Consider the following 23,831-nt stretch of genomic DNA (forward strand, 5'->3'; position numbering starts at 1 on the left):
GAGGATTATGGGAAAGTAATAAACGATAATGGTATGGAAGGACTAGAGTTTAAAATCATATTGAGATTTGGTGAGGAGAGGGGAATTTCGTCAATAAGTCCGGTGAAATTAACAACTGTATTGAGAAACCAGATCGGGGATATTATAGTAGCCAAGGTTTTGAGAGATGGTAATCTAATGATCGGTTGTAAAAATGAAGAACAGAGAGAGCGGGCTGGAAGGATTAAAGAAATTGGGAGGTTTAAAGTAATAAGTACAAGTCAAATTGAAAAAGGAAACATGTGGAGTAAGGGAGTGATATGGGGGGTACCAGTCGGGGTTACAATGGAGGAAATCAAAGCAAATCTTAAAGGAGGATATCTAAAAGGTGTCCGAAGGATGCAGATAACTCGGGAGGGAGTGAGGAAGGACAGTGAGCTTGTGATTCTGGAGTTTGAGGAGGAAGTGCTCCCAAAGAATGTAACACTAGGTTTTTTGAGTTAGTGTAAGAGAGTATGTTCCAAAGCCAATGAGGTGTTATAACTGTCAAAGGTTTGGACATACAGCGGTAACATGTAAAGGCAGAAGAAGGTGTGCAAGATGTGGAGATGATCATGAGTATGGTCATTGTAATCACGAGCAACCAAAGTGTTGTAATTGTGGGGGTAGTCATAGTGTGGCTTACGGTGGATGTGAGGTGATGAAAAGGGAAATGGAAGTACAACGAGCTAAAATTCATCTAATTTTTGATCTAAAGAAGTTAGTCACTTTCATAGCAGGGGTGATAAATGCAACTATGGAGGTTAAATCTAAAACGGAGAGAATACAAATAATTGTAAAAGCAGCAGTTCATCACCTAGATATCAGGGAGTTGACATGGGAGGAGGTGAGGAATGAGCTAAACAGTCAAGCAAGCCAGGAGCAAGTAGGGACTGGATAGTATTAATAATGGTCCTCTTGCTACAATGGAATGCTAGGAGCTTGATGGCCAACGGACAGGAATTTAAAAAGTACATTGATGATCTTCCCAATAAACCAGACATTATTTGTGTACAGGAAACTTGGTTGAGACCAAATTTAGAATTCAGGATAGATGTATATGCCTCTGTAAGGTGTGATAGGGGGGATGGAGTAGGGGGAGGATGTGCTACATTTATTGGAAATGATATTTCATTCAGAGAAGTGAGTGTAGGGGGGAACGAACAAGAATATGTTAGTGTAGTGATATGGACAAATGAGGGAGAGTGTGTAATTATAAATTATTATAATCCATGTAGGAAATTAGAGTTGGGGCAGATAACACAAATAGTAGGGTTGGATGGTAATAAGGTGGTGGTATGTGGTGACTTTAATGCACATAGTACGTTATGGGGAGGAGTAAAAACAGATGTAAATGGTGTGGTTGTAGAAGAATTATTAGAAGAGAGAAACATGGTGTGTTTAAATGATGGGAGAGGGACTAGAATAGATGTATACAGGGAATATCTCAGCATTAGATTTAACTTCAGTTTCTAGGAATTTAGCGGGAATATGTGAGTGGGATCTATCTGAAGAATCATTGGTAGGTAGTGATCATTTTCCAGTATGGTGTAGTGTTTTATTGGAAGTAAATAAGGATCAAAGGGAATTAGTGGGGAAATGGATATTTAGTAGCGCAAAATGGGAAAGATATAAATATATGTGTGAGATAGAAATGGATAAAATAGATCTTAATGAGGAAATAGAGGAGATTGATAAAAATATTAGAACAACAATACTACAAGTTGCTAAAGAATCGATATCTAAAAGCAAAGGGAAAATGAAAAGAAAGGCAGTTCCCTGGTGGACAGAGGAGTGTGGGAAAATAGTGAAAGAAAGGAATAAAGCACTCAGATTATTAAGAAAAACACATAATTTTCATAATTTGATTAAATATAAAGAAACACAAGCAAAGGTTAGGAAAATTATACGAAAAGCAAAAAAGCAAAGCTGGCAGACTTTCTGTAACAAAATTGGTAGAGCAACACCTGTTGGAGATGTGTGGAACATGATTAAGAGTATGCGAGGAATTCGAAGGGAATGGAAGTATCCAATATTGAAGATGGGGGAGGAAGCAGCAGTGTCTGACCAGGAGAAGGCAGAGATGATAGCGAAGGCATTTACTCTTATTCATAGTTCCGATAACTTAACGGAGGAGGGCAAGAGAGGAAGGACATTGACAAGATTAGCATATGGAGATTTACTTGAAAGGAGGGAGGATAGTAACAGTATAATGGATGCACCAATTACAATGGAAGAAATGAGAAGGGCAATAAAAAGATCTGGATTAACATCTCCGGGTAAAGATGATATCTGCTATGTAATGATAGAACATTTAGGTGTTTTAGCATCTACAAAGTTGCTGGGGTTTTATAATAAAGTATGGGATTTAGGGAAATTGCCAGCTGGGTGGAAAGAAGCAGTAATTATTCCTATCAGGAAACCAGGGAAAGATTTATCAAGCCCAATGAATTATAGACCAATAGCACTTACATCACATGTAGGAAAGATAATGGAAAGGATCATTACAGATAGATTATCTTTTTATATGGAAAGTAGAGGAATTTTATCACCTCATCAGAGTGGATTTAGGAGGGGTAGAGGAACGATGGATCCTGTTATGTGTTTGGAAACAGAGATAAGGAAAGCTCAAGTTAATAAAGAATCTGTATTGGCAGTGTTCTTTGATGTAGAAAAAGCCTACGATATGGTTTGGAAGGAGGGAGTAATGATAAAATTAAAAATGATAGGAATAGGAGGTAGGACATATAATTGGATTAAGGGATTCTTGGATGAGAGAAGTATACAAGTAAGAATTGGGACAGCTGTTTCAAGAAGATACATGGTAGAAAATGGTACTCCTCAGGGCAGTGTTATTAGCCCTATACTCTTTTCCATAATGATTAATGATGTTTTTTCGCAAGTACAGGGGGATATCGGACAGTCACTGTTTGCTGATGATGGAGCCTTATGGAAAAGGGGAAGGAACATTAATCATATTAAAGGTAAAATACAAGAGGCAATTAATGTGGTGGAGAGATGGTCAATTGCATGGGGATTTAAGTTTGCAATTGGGAAAACCAAGACAGTATTTTTCACTAGAAACAGAGGGGTTGAAGCTCAGGTAAAGATGTATAGAAATAGAGCAAGTAAAAGTTTTTAGGTTTTTGGGTATGTGGTTTGATGACAAGTTAACATGGAATGAACATATCAGAAGGGTAAATACCAAGTGTAAAAAGATACTAAATGTGATGAGATGCTTAACAGGGTCAGAATGGGGGGCAAGTAGGCCTGCAAGTAAAAATGTGTATATTGCATTGATAAGATCAGTATTAGATTACGGGTGCATCGCTTATGGATCGGCAGCAAAAACGTCATTAAAGAAGTTGGATGTGGTGCAAGCTCAAGCTTTAAGACTATGCTGTGGGGCTATGAAAACAACTCCTGTGGCTGCTCTTCAGGTTGAGATGGGGGAAATGCCGTTGCACATTAGACGTAAGCAGTTAATGATGCACTACTGGATAAATTTACAGGGGCATTCTGGGGATCGACATCCTACAACTAAGATACTTCTCCCATGTTGGGAGAGTGAAAGAGCTAAACGGGGATGCTTTGCATGGAGATGTGAAGAAATAGCTGGAGACATGACATTAAATCAAGGTGGATATATCCCGACAGTGCCATTATCAGTGACACCACCCTGGTTGTTTCCTCCAGTGTCAGTAGATTTATATTTCCTGGAAAAAATGCAGGGACAAAAAGGATTTGGAAATATAGCAGTACTGGTGGAAGATAGAATACAAACACTATATCAAACATATGTTCAAATATATACAGATGGATCCAAGGATCCTAATACAGGGAAAGCAGGTTTTGATTTTAGTATTCCTACATTACATGTTGCTGGTAAGAGAAGGACTTCAGATCATCTATCAGTGTATACAGTTGAGATGTTGGCAATTGTAATAGCATTAGAGAAGGTAGAAGAATTACAAATTAAAAAAGTTATTGTATGTACTGATTCATGCTCTGCATTAATGTCACTGCAGTCATTTACATCTAACAGCAGACAAGATATAGTAAATGAGATCTATGAAATATTGTACAGAATTATGAACATTCAGGTAACATTTATGTGGATTCCGGCACACAGAGGGATTAAAGGAAATGAAGAGGTGGATACATTAGCAAAACAGGCGCTGATGCAGGAGGAGGTCTTGTACGTTCCACTCAGTAAGTCTGAAGCAAAAGGAATAATTAAACGAAACATCATTAAGGAGTGGCAGAACAGTTGGGATACAGGAAACACAGGGCGACATCTCTATATATTACAGCAAAATGTGGGTACAGGAAGGATAGCCAGAAGAAACAATAAAGAGGAGAACATTTTGACAAGGCTAAGGGTAGGACATACTAGGCTTAATAAAACTTTGCACTTAATAAATAAGAACCCTTCAGGATTGTGTGAACACTGCCAAATAGAGGAGTCAGTCGAGCATGTAATTCTTCACTGTAAAAAATTCTATCGAGAGCGGGAAGTTCTAAGGGAGGAAGGTAGAAAGTTTGATCAGGAAGAATTAAGTTTAAAAATGTGTTTGATATTGAAGTAGGGAAGTTATTCTGGTATTTGAGAGAAACTGGATTGATAAATAGAATTTAGGGGCAAGAAATATTTTATTATTTTTATTAGTACTATTATTAGATGTATTTATTTTTTACTCAAGGGAAGGAAAACTCTGGCCCACACTCCAACTTAGTAGGTGGCGGTAATGCACCATAATGCTGGTTGCCACCCGCCATTAAACGAAACAAAGAAGAAGAAGAAGAAGGCGGACGTAACTCGGACACTCTTCTAACCGGCATGCATTTCGCGCTGATCACCGGTGATCGGTTCTGCGCAGATTTTGCTCATCTCAAACAAGCCTTAGGTCTCTGCAGGAAAGTAATGGGAGTTACGAGATCTAGGTGTTTTTACACCATGATACCTGATTAGTTGATGTAATAGTGACGTTAGGTTTAGGGGTGGGGTTGGGTAGGGGGGATCATTTAGATTGCATGATTCAGAAACACCCAGCAGTTTTAAAACACCCACATGGTGATAAACGCCCACTTTTGCTCTGCAGAGACCTAAGTCTCAAAGAAAGGATCCAACCCCTAGATTTCGCGAGATTTTGTCCGCAGCTTAATCTCTTTGCTAGCCCGCAATACGGTACTCCGAGTAAGTCAATTATTGCCATTAACCAAACGCTTTTCACAACATCTCTAGCCGTTTACAACCATATCTGTCAGTCCGTACGACACCAAACGTGCACATCATTACGGACTAAAACAGCGGAATTAAACATGGGGTAAGGTGGAAAATAGGTACGAAAAAGGCATTGTTGCAGATTTGTGCTCCCGTGCTCTGATCCTAAGTGTCAGGCAGCTGTAAACGGTGCTTCGTACGTGAGGGTGCGAGCGCTCCATTACAAATAAAAACAGCAGAATATTTATGTATGATGTAAGGTTACAAGTAAGTAAATAAGGGTATGATTGTACTGCTTGCATTGAAGTAGAGGCCATCTCACTCACAAAAAACTACTCGCAGGAAATGTTCTTGGGTATGGGTGTAACATTATAAACTTAATATGTCTATGTGTAACATGCTCTACTCAAGACAGATACAGGATAATGCTTGCCCGATTGCGATTGTATCACGATACAAAAAAAGAAAGAAATTAAGATGACACTCAAATTACATTCCCCTTCAATGGTCGATAGCATTTGTTTTTTAATATAATTTATTTATTAATACTATTTTTTTTATTTGATTAAACATTGACCACATTCAAGGTTTATTTTTAGATAATTTATTTATTTTTTTATTATTATTTATACACATTTGACAGTAAAGCACTGAGCTTGCATACAAAATGTACTCTTACAAAATCTAAACCAGTAACAGCTATAGAGATGGATCAAAGTTGGACAGTCATGTGTCTGTTACAGTAGTGATTGGGTCAAAATGTTTTTCAAGTGCATACCTGGACAAAGTTCAATCTTTACAGCTGAAGCTTTTACATTGCTTTTAGCCCTGGGACAAATAGAAAAGAGCATCATCGTCATTTTTGCACAGATTTTAAATCTTGCACTTGAGACTTTTAAAATGTTTCATCCTATAATAATCAGTATAGTAGAAAATGTGGATATTTTAAAGAAACAATTATTTTATTTTTTATATTATATTTTTTGCTGGATATAGGGACACATGGGATTTTCTGGCAATGAACAAGCTGATAAATCAGCAAAAGAAGCACTCCAGTTCAATGTGACAGAATTCAAAATACCAGCAACTGACTTGAAACCCTTGTTGACTTAGTACCTTAACAATAAATGGCAAATGGAGTGGGATGAATGTATACATAACAAACTGTATGAGGTAAACCCACTGTTGAATCAAGGTATTGTTATAATTTTGCAAATCAATATGATCTGGTGTTGAATTAGTCATACAAGACTCATTCTTATCTGTTTAAAGGGGAAGAGAAACTGGTCTTTGAAAGGTGTAAAAATCTTTTGAGTATAAAACATTTTAATTGAATGTTCAATTTTAAATAATACTAGTCAACTTTTTTTTTTATTCAGAAAATATATTAATGGACATTTATATGTATATATATATATATATATATATATATATATATATATATAATTCTCCTATTAATTAACTGTTAATTTTTTTTGTCATGCATTAAGCTGAAAGACTATATAATTGTTCTTATTACTTTAGTTCTTGTTATTATTTTTATTATATGTATGTTTTGTATATTTGTATACATGTTTATTTATATATATAATTTTCAAATAATATTTTTATATAATTGTTTTGAAATGATATATACAACTGAATTGTGAAATTGAAATGTTTCCTATTGCCATGAATATAGCCACTGCTGCAGACATGGCGTCAAATCATAAATAGATAAATATTAACAACAACAACAGATGCAAAAACTATTTTACGTAGAAAAAATACATATTCCACTCTTATTAAATGCACAATTATTTATCTAGTATATGTAACTTCCCAACTACAGTGATATAGAGAAAAGAGAAATTAATGACTAACAAGCCAATAAGTGCTCCTCTGCTGTCATCTACTGGTTATAATTGTGATTTAATTTATTGTTTTTAAATTTTACACAAGTGTTTGCTTACTACAACATATATTTTGGTCATCCCATTAAAAATAACATTCAAACTGGAGCATTTTAGAGCTTTAAAATGCTTGAAACTGTTGTGTGAAATGCTTGAAAGTCATTAGAAAGTGCTTGAATTTTTCTTTCAAAAGGTTGTATAATCCCCGAAATGAATGATGTAATGCATTCGGCTATTTCTACCACAACACCATGGTTACAAAAATGACTTGCATTTGAGGAAAAAATGGTTGCAGTCTGGATCCTTGAATATTATGATATATTTTTGCACCCCTAGTCTGGGGATTCTGGGGTTAATTGACTAGACCTATACATATAGTTGCATGTAATCGTTCAGCTTTATATTTTTTTTTCCAGATGTCTGACAGATCTTCATGATCAACAGAATATCTTCTAAGAGAAGGAGAAGAACCTGTTTTTTTTTCATCTTTTTAACTGCAAGCTGAAGGTATTTGATGTGTGTGTGTGTGTGCAGATTTTACTGTGGGATTGCTGTTATTGTACATTTAAAGATAACGTTCTTCCACACTAAATCAGTCATAAACACTCTGTATTCTTGTTTTGTGTCTGTTTGTTGGTATGTCTTTTTAAAACTTTTAACAACCTTAAACAAAAAAGAGGAGCGTAACACTCTAAAATGAGTGACCGTGAGGGGATACAGGAGGGGAACAAAGAGGATGATGACCTCAGGTAGAGTAAGACAGTAAAACTACCGAAACCTACACTGATCTTTGGAGCAAGAGAAAACAGACAGGTTTTTAATGCTGTTAAGTGCTATTGTCAATATCATCAGCAGGAAAATACCCAGAGGAGCATCTTCAGAACCCATCTGTGTGTCTAAGAAGAGCGATCAGTCCATCAAAGACTTTCCTTCTGCATTCAGCGTTGACCCCAGGTAGAGCAAGACAGTAATGGCAATTTACCACTGCATGGTACAGTTCACTTTTGGGGGGTTTTCCACTGTGTACAGTACCTGGTACACCTCAGTTGAGGTTCCAAGGGAGCCATACCATTAACAGAATGTGATGTGTAAATTTGCTAATCATTGATTGGCTGGAGAGAATTGTAACTACCTGCATCACTGAACTTGCGACAAAAGACACAACAGTACCGCTAGATTTAAATCAGCACAGCCAGCGAAGGATCGAATCTAACTGTTTTGAACAAGCATACCTTTTTTTAAACAACCAAAAAACGGGTTTTATGTTCTGTTGAGGAAGTACAGACATTCCTCTCATTGATAGCAGAGGAGCAGATCCAGCAAGATCAAGATTTCAGGAGTCACAGCAGTAGAGGCGGAACAACTAAAATGACGTGAATAATCCTACCTACCCTATAGCAGTAGTATACTGAAATGGTAACACAAGCAGAGCCATGTCGAGCTGAGGCAAGACGTACTATGCAGTGGAAAAGTACCATAAAACTACAGATACTTACACTGGACATTGGAACAAGAGAATAACAGACAAAATGCAGACAGGCTTAAAATGCAGATTTGTCATCAGCAGGGAATTACCTACAGGAGCCCGTCCAGAACCCAGCTGTGTGTCAATGAAGAGCAAACAGTCCATCAAAGACTTTCCTTCTGCATTTAGCGATGGAACCATGACCTCTGACACCAGGTACAGCAAGGAACTGATGACAGTAATGATACTGATTTATTGATAATGGCTCTGTAATGTCTTATTCTAAATTAATTTGTAAGAATAAAAATAATAATAATAATTAAGATGTGGATTTGTAAATAACATTTCTATACATTTGTGAAAGGGGTGTCCTCTTTTTTTTCTGCCCCTCAAAATGTATGTACACAACACCGCCCTGGCTGTACAACAATATGAAGTGCTTGGAACAGTAGTTTAGTAGATGTATAGCAGACAGGTCTCAAACTTTTGTCAGTATCATCAGCAGGAAAAGACCCAGAGGAGCATCTCCAGAACCCAGCTGTTTGTCAATGAAGAGCAACAGATCTATAATGCAACCCCCAGAACTCAGTGATGGAGCCATGACCTCTGGCCCCAGGTACAGTAAATGCTACTTCACACTATCCCAACGCCCACAACAAATACTAAAAAGTGCTGATGTTTAGATTTGGAAGGTGTGGACACAACATTTATTTGATTGTGTTTCCCATCAATGCCAAAAAAGTGGCTTTTAAAAGAGGATGTACTCCTTGTTTCGTAGAGTTGGCCCTTACTTTACTGTCATGACAGTGATTGACACTTGATGATGCTAAGTTCATGCCACACGGATCCTACTAAACCTGTTTTTTGTGTTTATGAGGGCACTGTTACATCCCAGGACATAAGTGGGAGCTTCTCTTTTGTGCATGTGCTCTGTTTTTGTTTTGCTTTTCTCTCTCTCCCTCTCTCAACACTAAGGACTAACAGGTGTAGTACAGTTAGTTGATGATTCTGCTGATGACTGCACTATCCTGATTGGTCCAATAGAGGAAATGTTTGGAGTTAAATGGCAGAGCTGGAGTCTTAGAGCAAGAGTCTTATCTGTTGACTTTGCTTGTGTTCGTGTTTAACTTGTTGTTGACAAAAGTGTATTGAAAGGTCTTTAATCATCTTGTGGGAGGACTCATTTAACTTAAATGTGTGAGTTATTTTATTTTTCTGTCAAGGTCAAAATTTAGTTGTTGTTTTTTTTGGCCTTGACCCCTCCTGAAGTTCCGTTTGCTTCTTTGTGTTCAATACATTTTATTCTGATTTGTATTGTCAGTCAGTCAGTAGAAGGGGAAAGCTCCCTCGATTCCTCCACCACTTTCTTTATTACACCTTCCCAACCCTAGAACGGGAAAGTATATAATAGCACAGTAAGAAAAACTATTATGATTAGCAGTCTAGGATGAGATTTATAGATGTACAGCATACAGGTCTAAGACACTGTTTGCATTTTTACTATTACCAACAGGAAAAGAGGAAGATCAGCATCTCCACAATCCAGCTGCATGTCAATGAAGAGTGAGAGATCTATAATGCAACCCCCAGAACTAACTGATAAAGTGGTGACCTCTGACCCCAGGTATAGAAAGAATGTCATTTATGCATTTGCCAGACATTTTTTAAACCGATCACAGTGAATTTATACTACACTTTACTACTGTTCATACACAATTCTGCATCTGGGACTAAATTGGGAACTCAGCAAAGTGTGTGTGAGTCCTAAATATAACTTTAAATAATTTTCCACTGTTTGTGAACATTGCCTTATAGCACCATCCATAATGGCTATCCTTGTGTGTAATTTCCATGATGGTGGTCAAACATTGCCAGTGTTGTGGGTAACGCGTTACAAAGTAACGCGTTAGAGTACTCTAATTACTTTTTTCCTGAAATGTGTAACTTAACGCGTTAGTTTCGTGCGTAAGTAATCAGTAACTTCGTTATTTTTTTAAAAAAGTAATCCGTTATTTTAAGGAAAGGAAAATCCCGACTGCAGCCTGCTTTTTGTCAGACAGTAGGCCTAGGTCTACTGTGCCACCTGCGGATGTATCAGCGGAGCCGAAGCTCTGTAATCGTAAAGTCAATGGCTGTGATACGTCTGTGCCCTGCGCCTGACCCTGTGTGTGTGTGGGGTTTTTTTTTATTTCGAACTCCCGGCAAGATAGCAGAGAGGACAGCGTTTGGTTTATGGAAGTACATACATTATTTTCAATTTGTCAACGAAAAAGAAAAGAACATAACGGTAAAATGCACACTCTGCTTTGGTGAAAAGCTTCTGTCGACCGCCAAAAATTCTACCTCAAATTTAACGCTACGTTTTAATCACTACTTTGAAGAGTAAATGTAAGAGGACTGTGTTAAAGCGAATTTAGGCTTGTGACTGTGAGTGACACTTTAATAATAATTAGTTTGGCTATTAAGCGATTTGTCATTTGCCTGTGTGGCAGTGAAGGATTTAATTCGGTTTGTTATCATTTTTGTCTGACAGGCAGCTGTTAATTTCTGTTAGATCATTGGCTGACTGGTTGTTCATCATTTCTAAATGGATTTAAATCTGCAAGCCTGTTTAAGGTTGTGTTTACAAGTAAGCATACTTGTACTTTGATAACTGCATTATGTAAAGTTAAAGAAAAATCAGGAGTTATCTTGTGGTGCTCATAATATACAGTAGCCTCGGCTACCCGGGCTGGTTAACGTTAGGTGCGAATTTTGATTAATAATATGTTCTGTGATAATAAATAAATAAAACGCCATGTGGAATAGCCGATTGCTGACTGTCTTTCCTGTTATTGTTATCCTGCTGTGTTAATTTAGTCGGATGACTGACGTTATTCATTGTCGGGAGTCACGACTTCTAGGTGCATTTAAAGGGGCCGGGGGCTGTGTCTGTCATGTGTGAGCCGCTGCAAATGGCTTTTAATTTTTGGTAACGCATGAGTACTCTAACGCGTTACTTTTATGAATAGGTAACGCTGTATCATAACTGATTACTTTTAATTGATGGTAACGTTGTAACCTAACTAACTACTTTCCAAAGTAACTATACCCAACACTGAACATTGCTCACATGACAGTCACTGTTTTTTGCTGCTCTTTTCTCAGCAGTCTGAAGATGCTTTCCAGACAAAACCACACTTGCCTCTACTGGCAGACCCAGAACAAGACAGAATCAGACCTGCTAGATGAGACAGAAGAACTGCAGATAGTGAAAAACATACACAAAACCAGCATGAAGAGCAAGTATGAGAGTTTATTCGAGGGAATAAAAGTACAAGAGAATCAAACCCTCCTGAAGAGCATTTACACACAGCTGTACATCATAGAGGGAGAGAGTGAAGGAGTGAATGAAGAACATGAGGTTTTACACATGGAGAAAAAGCCCCGAACACAACACTTAAAAGACACTCCAATCTACTGCAATGACATCTTTAAAGCCTTACCTGAAGAACAATATCAAAGAGAGAAAATCAAGAGTGTTCTTACTAAAGGCATCGCTGGAATTGGGAAAACAGTCTCCGTGCAAAAGTTCATTCTGGATTGGGCCGAGGGAACGGCCAATAAGGATGTAGATTTCATGTTTGTGCTTCCGTTTCGAGAGCTCAACTTGATCGGACCTGATCACTACAGTCTTCACAAACTTCTGCTGGACTTTCATCCTGAACTTCAAGATCTGAACTCAAAGATTTATGATGCCTGTAAAGTTGTGTTCATCTTTGATGGTCTGGATGAAAGCAGAATGGCGCTGACGTTTTCAGATGACGGTGAGAAAGTTTGTGATGTGACTGAGAATTCATCAGTGTCTGTGTTGATGTCAAACCTCATAAAAGGTAATCTGCTTCCCTCTGCTTTCATCTGGATCACCTCCAGACCAGCAGCAGCCAATCGGATCCCCTCCAAATACATCCAGCGTGTGACAGAAATCCAGGGATTCAATGATGCGCAGAAGGAAGAATATTTCCGGAAGAGAATCAGCGATGAGCATCAAGCCAGCAGAATCATCTCACACATTAGAAGAGCAAGAAGCCTCCACATCATGTGTCACATACCAGTTTTCTGTTGGATCTCATCCACTGTGCTTGAAAACATCCTTAAACAAGACAATGAGGAAACAAAAATCCCTCAAACTCTGAGTGAAATGTACATCCACTTCCTGCTGATTCAGATGAAGATGAAGAATCAGAAGTATGATGCAGAGAGAGATCCAGAGCAACTCCTGCAGTTCAATAGAGAGGTGATTGTGAAACTGGCTGAAGTAGCTTTCAAACAGTTGATGAAGAGGAATGTGATGTTCTATGAGGAGGATCTGAGAGAGTGTGGGATAGAGGTCACTGACATTGCCTCGCTGTATTCTGGCATCTGCACTCAGATCTTTAAGGAGGAATCGGTCATTGGTCAGAGGAAAATCTACTGTTTCATACATCTCAGCTTTCAGGAGTTCCTCGCTGCATTCTATGCATTCTACTGTGATGCAAGCAAAAAACGTGACACATTGCAGTTTGTTGATTTGGTTTATAGCTTTCTCAAAGGTGCAGTAGATAAAGCTGTTGAGAGTGAATCTGGTCATCTGGATCTTTTCCTGCGATTTCTGCTAGGGATCTCACTGAAGTTCAATCAGAGGCTCTTACAGGATCTACTGACACACATGGTGGACACCTCAGAAACCATCAAAAAAATCACAGAACACATCAAAGATAAAATCAAAACCATGAGTACTTCAGAGCATATCTCTGCTGAGAGGTCCATTAATCTGTTTCTGTGTCTGCTTGAAGTGAATGATCAGACTCTGTACAGAGAGATTGAGGAGTTTGTGAGATCGGACAAACAATCAGAGAAGAAACTATCTGTTGCTCACTGTTCAGCAATAGCTTACATGCTTCAGGTATCAGAGGAAGTGATGGATGAGTTTGATCTGAAGAAATACAACACAACAGAGGAGGGCAGAAGAAGACTCATACCAGCTGTCAACAACTGCACAAGAGCTCTGTGAGTATATTTTAATTTAATTTCTACTTTTAGGTAGTCTTTAGCACTATTCGGACGGGATTAGTTTTCTAAACTACGTTTGAGTTTCGATTCTTACCACCTGACGTCTGTGATTTTCATGTACCAATTAGAACGGGACTAACATCTCCGTGTTTATTACAGAGGTGGGAGGGTCTGATTTGTGCATCTGGGCGTCACGGAGATCACGTACGCGTGCATTGCATTCATTTAGAATGATTGCCTTAGTATTATTACACAATAAATACTAAATGGCTAGTATAACAAAACAATGTTAATGTGTGGTTCCTTAAGTTTAACTTGTTTTCCTTTTTTTTTTATTTTATTAAATGTAATTAAAAATTTATGTAACTGAGTACATAAATGAACGTCAGTAATCTTACCTGATGCTGATATTACAATAGCCGGTATTAACAGTTTGCGTGATCTTGCTCTTGATTTTATTATTTTATTTTATTATTTATTTGCCGCTAAGCAAATATATCAAACATCCGTGCGGTAAGAGCATCTACGGTAATTCATGTTGGCCAAAACACACAAGGAAACGCGTTGTGAAATAAAATATCACCGGCAATCACAGACATTCGCATTCGGACGGGATTAGTTTTCTCAGAGGATCACTGAGTTTGCTGAAAAACAGTAGGTAATTTGCTCTGGAATTATCACAGAGGTTGTGTGAGAAAAACACAGACGTGGCAGATTCGGACGGGATTAAAATCACCAAGTACGTCTGCGAAACATAGATTTCTCTAACGACCCCCTGTAAAACTAGTCCCGTCCGAATAGGGCTTTTCTCTTGTTGAGACAGTGTCAGTTTAAGCACTTCCATTGTCTTGTTGAACCATTTTAAGAATGCTCTACAATGGACTTACAATGGAATTACAGACCGTTCCTGGCCTTGAATTATCAGCATGTTTTTTTAACTGTTAAGAATTGTGCTAGAAAATGTGAGAAGTGACATCACCCCTCAGGATATCACACTTTTAAGATGAGAGCTCTGTTATCAGCCCTGCAGTGGAAAATAAAATCATGCACTATTTTGCTAAATGCATTTCTCCCTTCAAATAAACATGTTTATATTTTTCTTCAAATCCAAACAAAACCAATATTAATTATATATAATTAAATATCATTTTAAAGACTTTTGTTTCCATCTTAATTTCAAGAGTTTTGGAAAGGCCTTTTTCTGTTTTGAAATGACTGTAATCTTGTAAACTAGTCTCTGATGGGTTTGGGTCAGGCATGGGCAACATTGGTCCTGGAGGGCCACTGTCCTGCATGTTTCAGAGCTAAACTCTGCAGTGCACCGAGTTGGCCATCCTTGTTTTTGTTTTGTTTTGTTTTTTGCTCAGAGCCTGCAAGTCATACCAAAGGTGTTCAGCTGGGTTCAGGTTTGGGTTTTATGCAGATCATTCAAGTTATTCCCACTAGATTGAATCAGTCATTTCTTTTTGTGATGGAATTACTGGAGCAAACCGCTAGATGCTGGAAGAGAAACATGCTTATAGAGCCTTGTAGAAGAACAATATTTTTTTATTCTTTTTTTTAAATAAATTTTAACTGGTTACTTTGCTTTTTAAAATATACAAAATATAAAGGCAAATAATATTCAACAATCAAAGTATAAATGTAATAAGCACGTACAATCTAAGGTACCGTTGTCTTCTGATTTTCAGTTGGGGTTTTTTATTCTCAGAAGACTTTAAGACATAACCAGCCCACTATATCTAATACAAGTTTAGCAAACAACAATCAAAGTATAAATTAGAGCTGCACGATTAATCGTTAAAAGATCGCGATCTCGATTCAGACACCCTCTCGATCTCATTTCTAAAAGACAACGATTCCCCGAGGCTGTTAAACCTTTGACTAAGTCTTACCGGATCATTCAAATCCGTGCGCGCACTGCCGCTGACACAGAGAGAGCTCTTACCATGTTTGGTTAAGAAACATCTTCACAAACAGTCTTTTCAACTACACGGTATTATTTCTATCTTACAGTCATTTATATTATCACAGAAATACTGGGATAAAGTTTATAGTTTAAATATAAACATTGATGTCTCTATGGCAGATGGCAGCGATCAAAATATAATAAATCCCCTTTTGAAAGTACTGCGCTTTAAATAAAGTTTGTGTTGATTGCATTGTTTCACCAATAGGTGGCGACAAGTGTCTTAATTTATTTGTCAATGAATTAATTTTTCATTCAAGAGAATCGTTCAAAAACGCTGATTCATCTAGTAATGAAACAAGTGTAGTAGGTTTATGAGTGAGTCTTTGAATCCGTGATCTAAACAACTTTTTCATCATTCTAATATCTAAACTGCGGTTTTAAATATATTATATATACACTACCAGTCAAAAGTTTTTGAACCTTAAGATGTGTAATGTTTTTTTAAAGTCTCTTCTGCTCATCAAACTATATTTATTTGATCCAAATTACAGCAAAAAACAGTAAAGTTTTGAAATATTTTTACCATTTAAAATAACTGCTTTCACTTGAATGTATTTTAAAATGTAATTTATTTCTGTGATGTGCAGCTGTATTTTCAGCATCATTCCTCCAGTCTTCAGTGTCACATGATCTTCAGAAATCATTCTAATATGATGATTTGCCATAAAAAACATTATTATTATTATTATTATTATTATTATGTTGAAAACAGATGAGTAGATTCTTTTCAGGTTTCTTTGATAGAAAGTTCAGAAGAACAATTATTGTGTGTAATAGAAATATTTTGTTATAAATGTCTTTGTCACACTTGATCAATTTAAAGAATCCTTGCAAAATAAAATAATTAATTTATATACTTGTGATAATGATAATAGTAATAATAATAATAATCGTAGGAGAATCGTGATCTCTATATGAGATCAAAAAATCGTGATTCTCAATTTATCCAGAATCGTGCAGCCCTAGTATAAATGTAATAAGCACATACAATCTAAGGTACAGTCGTCATCTGAGTTTCAGTTGGGTTTTTTTATTTTCAGAAGACTTTAAGACATTAACCAGCCCACTATATCTAATACAAGTTTAGCAAAAATGAGGCAGAGTAATTGGCTTTTCTTGATGTTATACAACAAAACCTAACTGATAAAAAAATATATATGTAATAGTCTAAAAAATAGTATTTTTTGCAGACTTGCAGACTGTAATCTCACGGTTGAGTCGTGTGAAATCATCGCTTCAGCTCTCCAGTCATCAAACTCTCCTCTGAGAGAACTGGATTTGAGTAACAATGACCTGCAGGATTCAGGAGTGAAGCTGATCTCTGATGCCCTCAAGAGTCAAGACTGTCAACTACACATACTGAGGTATTTATCTCTTTACACTGATTAATCAAAGTAAAATATACAATGAATTGTATGTAAAGATTATGTTTTTCTTTTGTAGGTTGTCAGGTTGTATGGTGAGCGATGAAGGATGCCATTATTTGGCTTCAGCTCTGAGTACAAACCCGTCACACCTTAGAGAGCTGGATCTGAGCTACAATCACCCACAACATTTAGGAGTTCAGCTTCTCTCTCAGAGACTCCATGATACAAACTACAAACTGGAGACACTCCGGTATGTACAATGTAGTCTGTAAACATGCATACAGCATCATTTCATTGTCTTATCTATATCTATTCATGTCTGTGTATGACCATTTTTGTGTCTATAGTTTGGATTGCGGCGGAGAGAGCAGACTAACACTAGGACTGAAAAAATGTAAGTTTAAATTAACACATCAGCACATAAGATGTATTATAATTAGATGTATTTACCTGTAATTAAAACAGAAAGGATATAAAAAGGTCAGTCTAGGAGGAATCAAATGACAGTCATCTGGGGCAGGTTGCGCTAGCTGGATATACACCTGGGCCCGTATTCATAAAGAATCTTAATGCAAAAAGTAGCTCCTAGTGACAAAATTCTAAGAAAATTCTTAGAAATGTGGCCGTTTACTCTTAAAATTAAAGAAAAAAGTAATTCAGAAAGCATCTTAACCCTTAAAAGAGGTCTTAAGGTCAAACTTGTTAGGAGCACAGACGAGGACTTAAGAGTTTCTTTAGCAGAGGAGAAAATGGCAGAAAGACGAAGAGGCAGAAGAAATGTGTTGCAGACAATGTATGACAGTGAGTTAATAAGACGCTATAGATTAGATCGTGCAGGGATCATGTTTGTGACCAGTGTTAATTTTGACACGAAATTTTAATTTAGTTTTAGTCTTAGTCTTTTGACTATAATTCTTTTTAGTTTTAGTCATCTGATTTGTTTTAATTTTAGTCTTATTTTAGTCGACTAAAATTGCTTGGTATTTTAGTCGACTAAAATTGCTTGGTATTTTAGTCGACTAAAATAAGACTAAAATCAGTAACAGATTTACTAGACAATTTTTTACAGCTGGTATAGGAAACAAACTTACCCAAAATATATAAAACACAAATTCAACTTTATTTCAACACAACTGTGTCTATATTTCGATTCAAAAGCTTTTATGCAGCAACAAACACTGTCATGATAATGTAAACAATAACTAGCTGCCAATTGACCATCAATAAAAGAAAAATAAAGTTAGGTCCAGGACCTTAAAGCTTACAGCTGAGCTGAACAATAAGTGCATACATTTAAAGTAAATATTTAATAAGTTGGGTGGATAAAAAAAGTAACAAGATTTTATAAGGTATTCATTTGTCTAGCAATATTGTATGTTTTAAATACTACAATATTGCTAGATTAGTATGTATAATGATAGGATGTGAACATTCACGTTTCACATGACTAATATAGAAATATTTGTGATATTGTCAACAAGTAGAACATTATAAAATATACTAAACATTAGTATTAATCAAATGTATGTATCATAATATTACGTATTAGTATTGTGCTCTCATCTAACTTGATAGGGGCTAATTTAAAGTACTTTTCAGTTCGTAATATTTAATGCTACAACATCCACGCACTGCAGTCTTCCAATTTTGCTTAGCTCAATAAACAAAAGAACATCGTTGTGAAATTACATTTGAGAAAATGTCCGGGTGGCTTGTCTGTAAATGTCTTTTCAAATTGGTTGTTCTTGCCACGAATGAGCGCTCCGCGTGCTTTACACTTTGTTTTGTTTTGTTCGTCGTCAAACGTGAAGTGAGCTGTGGACATTTTGTCGCTCTTTTAGACATCACCTCTTCGAATGTCGTCTTCCCGGGAGCTCATTTAAAAACTGAAAACCTTCGCTTCACGTCTCAATAAGTCAGGCTCGGATTGGTTCTCTTCTCTCATGCAGTCTCGCCTGTTCCATTTTGCCGGTTCTTTTGCTCATTCCTCGCATCTCTCCCGTCTGCTGATTTGATTTTCGTCACAGTCTATTTTCGTCTCGTCCTTTATTCGTTGACGATAATGTCAATCAATTTAGTCATAGTTTTAGTCTCCATCAGTGCCTTCTTTTTTAGTTTTCGTTTCGTTTTCTTCCGCAAAAATATATTTGTGACGAAAATAATGACGAAAATATTTAGTCAACGAAATTAACACTGTTTGTGACTGATCTTATTAGAGACGTGCTAACATCTCTGACAGCGCAGAAATGCCATAGCGCCAGAAATTAAAGTAATCACTACATTATGATATTTGGCAACTGGGAAAATGCAACAATGCAATAGTGATGATTTGGGTCTGTCACAACCTTCTGTAAGCAGAGTGATCACACAAACAATTACAGCACTTTCAGAACATCTTATTGTGTCGCAGTTCATTTAGTTTCCACTGGACATTCCCACCTTGCAGGCTTAAAAAACTGCATTTATGAATATAGCAGGCTTATAGGTGCGCACAAGCAGGGGGAATGAACCGTTAATAGTTTGTGCTATATGCTCCCATGTCTGCTTCTTGTCCCTTGCTGTGACACCCAGCCCGAATTCTCCTTTAAGAATGGCCTTGTGTTCATCCACTAACTGGGCTAATAGTAAAAACTGTTCCTCTGTCCAGTTTGGCTTTCTCGTCCTTCTTGGTTTTGATTCCATGTTGGATACATTAAAACCAACATTCAAACCACCACTTAAATAGGACCGCATCACTGTAACTGGAAAGAGTGGACATTTTTTTATCATTCTAAGCCAATCAAATACCTTATAGGAAATTAAAAGCATGGTAAATAAAAAAAGGATTTATATACACACAAATAATGTGTGTGTGTGTGTGTAAGAGAGAGAGAGAGAGAGAGAGAGAGAGAGAGAGAGAGAGAGAACGGTCAAATAGGAAAAATGATGCATGTAAATTCAAAGTGAGAATAAGAATAGACCCTATACTTAAAATCACTCTTTTTTTTCTTCTTGTACAACCAACCAATCACAGTCTTCAAAAGATTGTGTCATACATAGCAACGGGGTCAACCCCGCCTCCTCACTAAGATGAAAGTTTTTGTCTTTTCCTTACTCAGAGCTGCTCTCAGATCGGTCACGAATCGCTCTTAAGCTAAGACTCCTACGTAAAAGTTTTTAAGCTAAATTAAGTTTTCTGAGAGGATTCTTAGAATCTTAATGAATACGGGCCCTGGATGTAAAACTGTTCTGAACAAAATGCCCTGCTTAAAATTTTTAACTGTTGTACCATCTAGGCATATTGAGTTTCCTATAGATAAAATAAAATCCATTAAAACATTGAGACAATGACATGTCTCACAATGACGTGAAAGAGTCATGAGAGACTGCGCCAATGTTTTAAAACATTTTACTAAAATCTTTGGTTTCAGCAGTGCAGAGTTGTTTGAACTAATAAATCAACAAATTATCACTGCAGATTTTCTATAATTTCTCATTTCATCCTGCAAGCAATTATTTTTACTATTCTCACCATATTTCATGTAGCATCGGATGAAGTAAATGTAAATTTACCATAGTAACACACTGGCATCTGTCACATGTAGTGGAGATGAAGAAAAGATGATGAATAAAAATCAAACAGGGTTCATTAAAGAAGTCCAGTATACTTCAAATAGTGTAACCGTGTGATAGCACACAAGCAAATTCAGAACAACTGAAGAGTGTGCAGACAGGAACTAAAATAAAAAACTAAATAATTAAATAATGATTAACACCTGAGCTGAGTAGACAGACAGATACCATGACAAAATAAATAGTGGCAGGAAAACTAAACAAATATGTGACTGAAGATAACCAATCAGAAGTCCATGAAAACAAAACTAATAGTCTGTGAAGATTAAAATAAACTGAAAGTCTTTGACAACATCATGGTGGCACAATGAGTTTGCTAGGAGGAGCATCATCTACTGTACCCTGATTGGTCAACAAGTGTACATTTTTATCACTAATCTTGATGTAGTTAAACACCACATAAGGCTTACATGCAGATTTTTTTATATCCAGTTGGTGCAACCTACCCTCGGATTAAAGTGGGAGTTGTTGTTTTTTGACGTTTTCACATGAAGACTCACTCAGCGCCTACACTGTGTTATTAATGTCCATGTTGTTGTCTCATCTACAGACTCCTGTTGTCTCACTATGGATTCAAACACGGCACATCATCATCTTGCTTTGTCTAACAGAAATTGTTTAGCGACTCATGTGAAAGAGAAGCAGGTGTATCCAGATCATCCAGATAGGTTTGATGAATATTGTAATGTTCTGAGTAGAGAGAGTCTTACTGGACGCTGTTACTGGGAGGTAGAATGGAGCGGCGTGGTTTATACATCGATTGTATATAAATCTATAAAGAGAAAAGGGGACAATAATGATTGTTTTTTTGGATACAATGAAAAGGTTTGGACTCTTGTATGCACAGATAGCAGTTACTGTGCAATACATGCTAAAAGTAGCACAGATATACCTGCTCCGTTCCCATCTAGTAGAGTAGGAGTGTATGTGGACTGTCCGGCCGGCACTCTGTCCTTCTACAGCGTCTCTGACACACACACACTCACACATCTACACACATTCAACACAACATTCACACAGCCTCTACATGCTGGATTTGGGCTTCATCCAGACTCATCTGTGTGTTTTTGTTAGACAGATTTTTCTCTGTCAACAGTTACAGTAGTATTTCATAATGAAGACTGCTAATAGAGAATGATGGATGTGCTGTTTTTGAATTAGTGTGCAATAAAGACATGTTGTTAATAGTTTATAGAAATGTTTGGTTAATCAGCTTTCATGATGGAAAAATGTACGTCAAAATCTTTTTTCTGGCCAGCAAGACAAACGTAAGACACTCCACATAAAAACATCAGCAGTGGCGACAAACAGTCATGGATGAGTTTATGTACCCAGAATGCATTGCATCATGAAGCGTTTGAGTTTGTCACTATTGTTGAGATTCATATGCTTATTCATGATATCTGTGTCAGACACACAGAAGTTAATAATTTTTGCATACTGAAAAGTAAATTTTCCACATTTTATGTTAAATCCTTATTCCAAAATTTATGAAATGCATAATTTTGCTTAAAATTCTACAATCTGAAATCTTTGCAAATGTATTAAAAATGGAAAACAAAACAATCATTTATATACATAAGTATTCACAGCTTTTGCCATGACACTCAAAATTGAGCTCATGTGCATCTCGTTTCCACTTATCATCCGTGAGATGTTTCTACAACTAGATTGGAGTCCACCTGTGGTCAAAGCAGTCAATTGGAAATGATTTTGAAAAGTCACACACTTGTCTATATAAGGTCCCACAGTTAACAGTGCATGCCAGGGCACAAACCAATCCAAATAATTGTTCATAGACCTCTGAGATAAGATTGTATTGAGGCACAGATCTGGGGGAAGGTACAGAAAAATAATTCTGCAGCATTGATGGTCAGGTCCCAAAAACCACTGGATGTCATACTGCAGTCAAACTTACTAGCACTGAATCAATTTCAAGCAAAATCATTATATGACAACCTTGATGCAACTAATGAATGTTCTTTTCATCTCAAAAAATGTGTTGAGAAAACATTTGCTGATTGGTTTCAACAACCAACAAATATGGTGACTTCATACGTCATGTATTTTGTCAATCTTAATTTTTATCCATTTTATTTATTCTAAGCAATTTTACTGAGACTAAGTTGATACTTAAATGAAACAACTGAGATCACCATCTTATCTCCTGAGCTATGAAAGGGAAACATCTGAGCAATAACACTTTCCTCTGGGCAGTGCTTGCATTGGTTGGGTTCTTGAACCCTGAAATTTATTGTTAAGATTATTCTGCTTCTCTCTCAGGTTAGTGAGCTGCAGTATATCTGTTATGACAAAGTCTATAAAATGATGACTACAAAAATGCTTTATGCCGCAATGGATACTGGGTACCAGCATACAAGTCATCCAAAATTTGTTTGGTGTTGGTGGGATGCACTTTATTTTAGATTTTAATAATGGAGCAGAAGATACAGAAGATATAATGAATTTCTAAATCCAAACATAAAGGTAAAATTAATGATTGTATAGAAAGATATATAAATAAAGGCCTGCTGTATTAAATTGATGTATTAAAAAAAAATCTATATTTCAAACATAATAAACACATTTTTTTCTCTCCACCGCTCACTGTCATACATGCAAGCTGTTCTGTCGGATGACATAGGATATACTGTATGCGCAGCATGCTCCTCTGAGATATGCTAGTCTCACAAGTTTGTATACAGAAGCAAGGTTTTCTTGCTTTAGCAAAGCAAAGTCTCCTCTTGGCACATATTGAACTTTTTTTTCCTTTACAAATTCTCGTTTTGTCCTAATTCGTGATCACAGTTTTTTTTTGTTCTTTCTGCGTTCATCACTAATCACGTTACACCAACATCCTATGTCATCCGCCGGAGTGACTTCCACATACGACAGTCAGACGAAGTGAGAGAGAAATGTTTAATACATTCGAAATATGGATATTTTTCTTACAAAAATATGGATTCGTTACAGGAGGTCTTTATTCAGGCCGGAGCCATGTGAGGCACATGTTATTACAGATGCACACACTTTATTTGACATCTCTTGGACTGTTTAAGAAAAAAAAAACACATCCACCTACTGAAATGATAATGCTTGGAGGAGCCAAGGTAATTTAGTACGAGTTTATGCCCGATTTCCAAAAAAATTTCCAAGCTTGTTTGGAATCATATGATGTATGAACTTGCATAATATCCTGTAGTTTTCATTTAGGATTTACAGGCTTTTGGGTAAACTAGGTAAACAACTA

The 23,831-nt window shown here is 36.7% G+C and overlaps 1 protein-coding gene across 7 annotated transcripts; it reads left to right on the forward strand.

The window, feature by feature from the left end:
- Positions 1-5,130: 5,130 nt before the first annotated feature.
- LOC113107113 (NACHT, LRR and PYD domains-containing protein 3-like) lies at positions 5,131-22,003 on the forward strand. Of its 7 annotated transcripts, none has more exons than XM_026269348.1 (12): positions 5,131-5,215; positions 7,551-7,641; positions 7,812-7,883; positions 7,987-8,088; positions 8,699-8,815; positions 9,093-9,215; positions 10,113-10,223; positions 11,747-13,627; positions 16,793-16,966; positions 17,046-17,219; positions 17,317-17,363; positions 21,132-22,002. In XM_026269348.1, exons 3-12 carry the CDS (start codon positions 7,831-7,833, stop codon positions 21,653-21,655), a joined length of 3,306 nt encoding a protein of 1,101 aa, XP_026125133.1. In that variant the 5' UTR covers positions 5,131-5,215; positions 7,551-7,641; positions 7,812-7,830; the 3' UTR covers positions 21,656-22,002. The 7 variants fall into 7 exon arrangements, with proteins under 7 accessions (XP_026125133.1, XP_026125136.1, XP_026125135.1 ...); XM_026269351.1 differs by having other exon boundaries at positions 5,151-5,345; positions 11,750-13,627; positions 21,132-22,003; XM_026269350.1 differs by having other exon boundaries at positions 5,151-5,345; positions 8,702-8,815; positions 21,132-22,003.
- Positions 22,004-23,831: the final 1,828 nt, after the last annotated feature.

The sequence above is a fragment of the Carassius auratus genome, chromosome 8 (genome assembly GCF_003368295.1).
Source record: "Carassius auratus strain Wakin chromosome 8, ASM336829v1, whole genome shotgun sequence".
NCBI classification, from domain to species: Eukaryota; Metazoa; Chordata; class Actinopteri; order Cypriniformes; family Cyprinidae; genus Carassius; species Carassius auratus.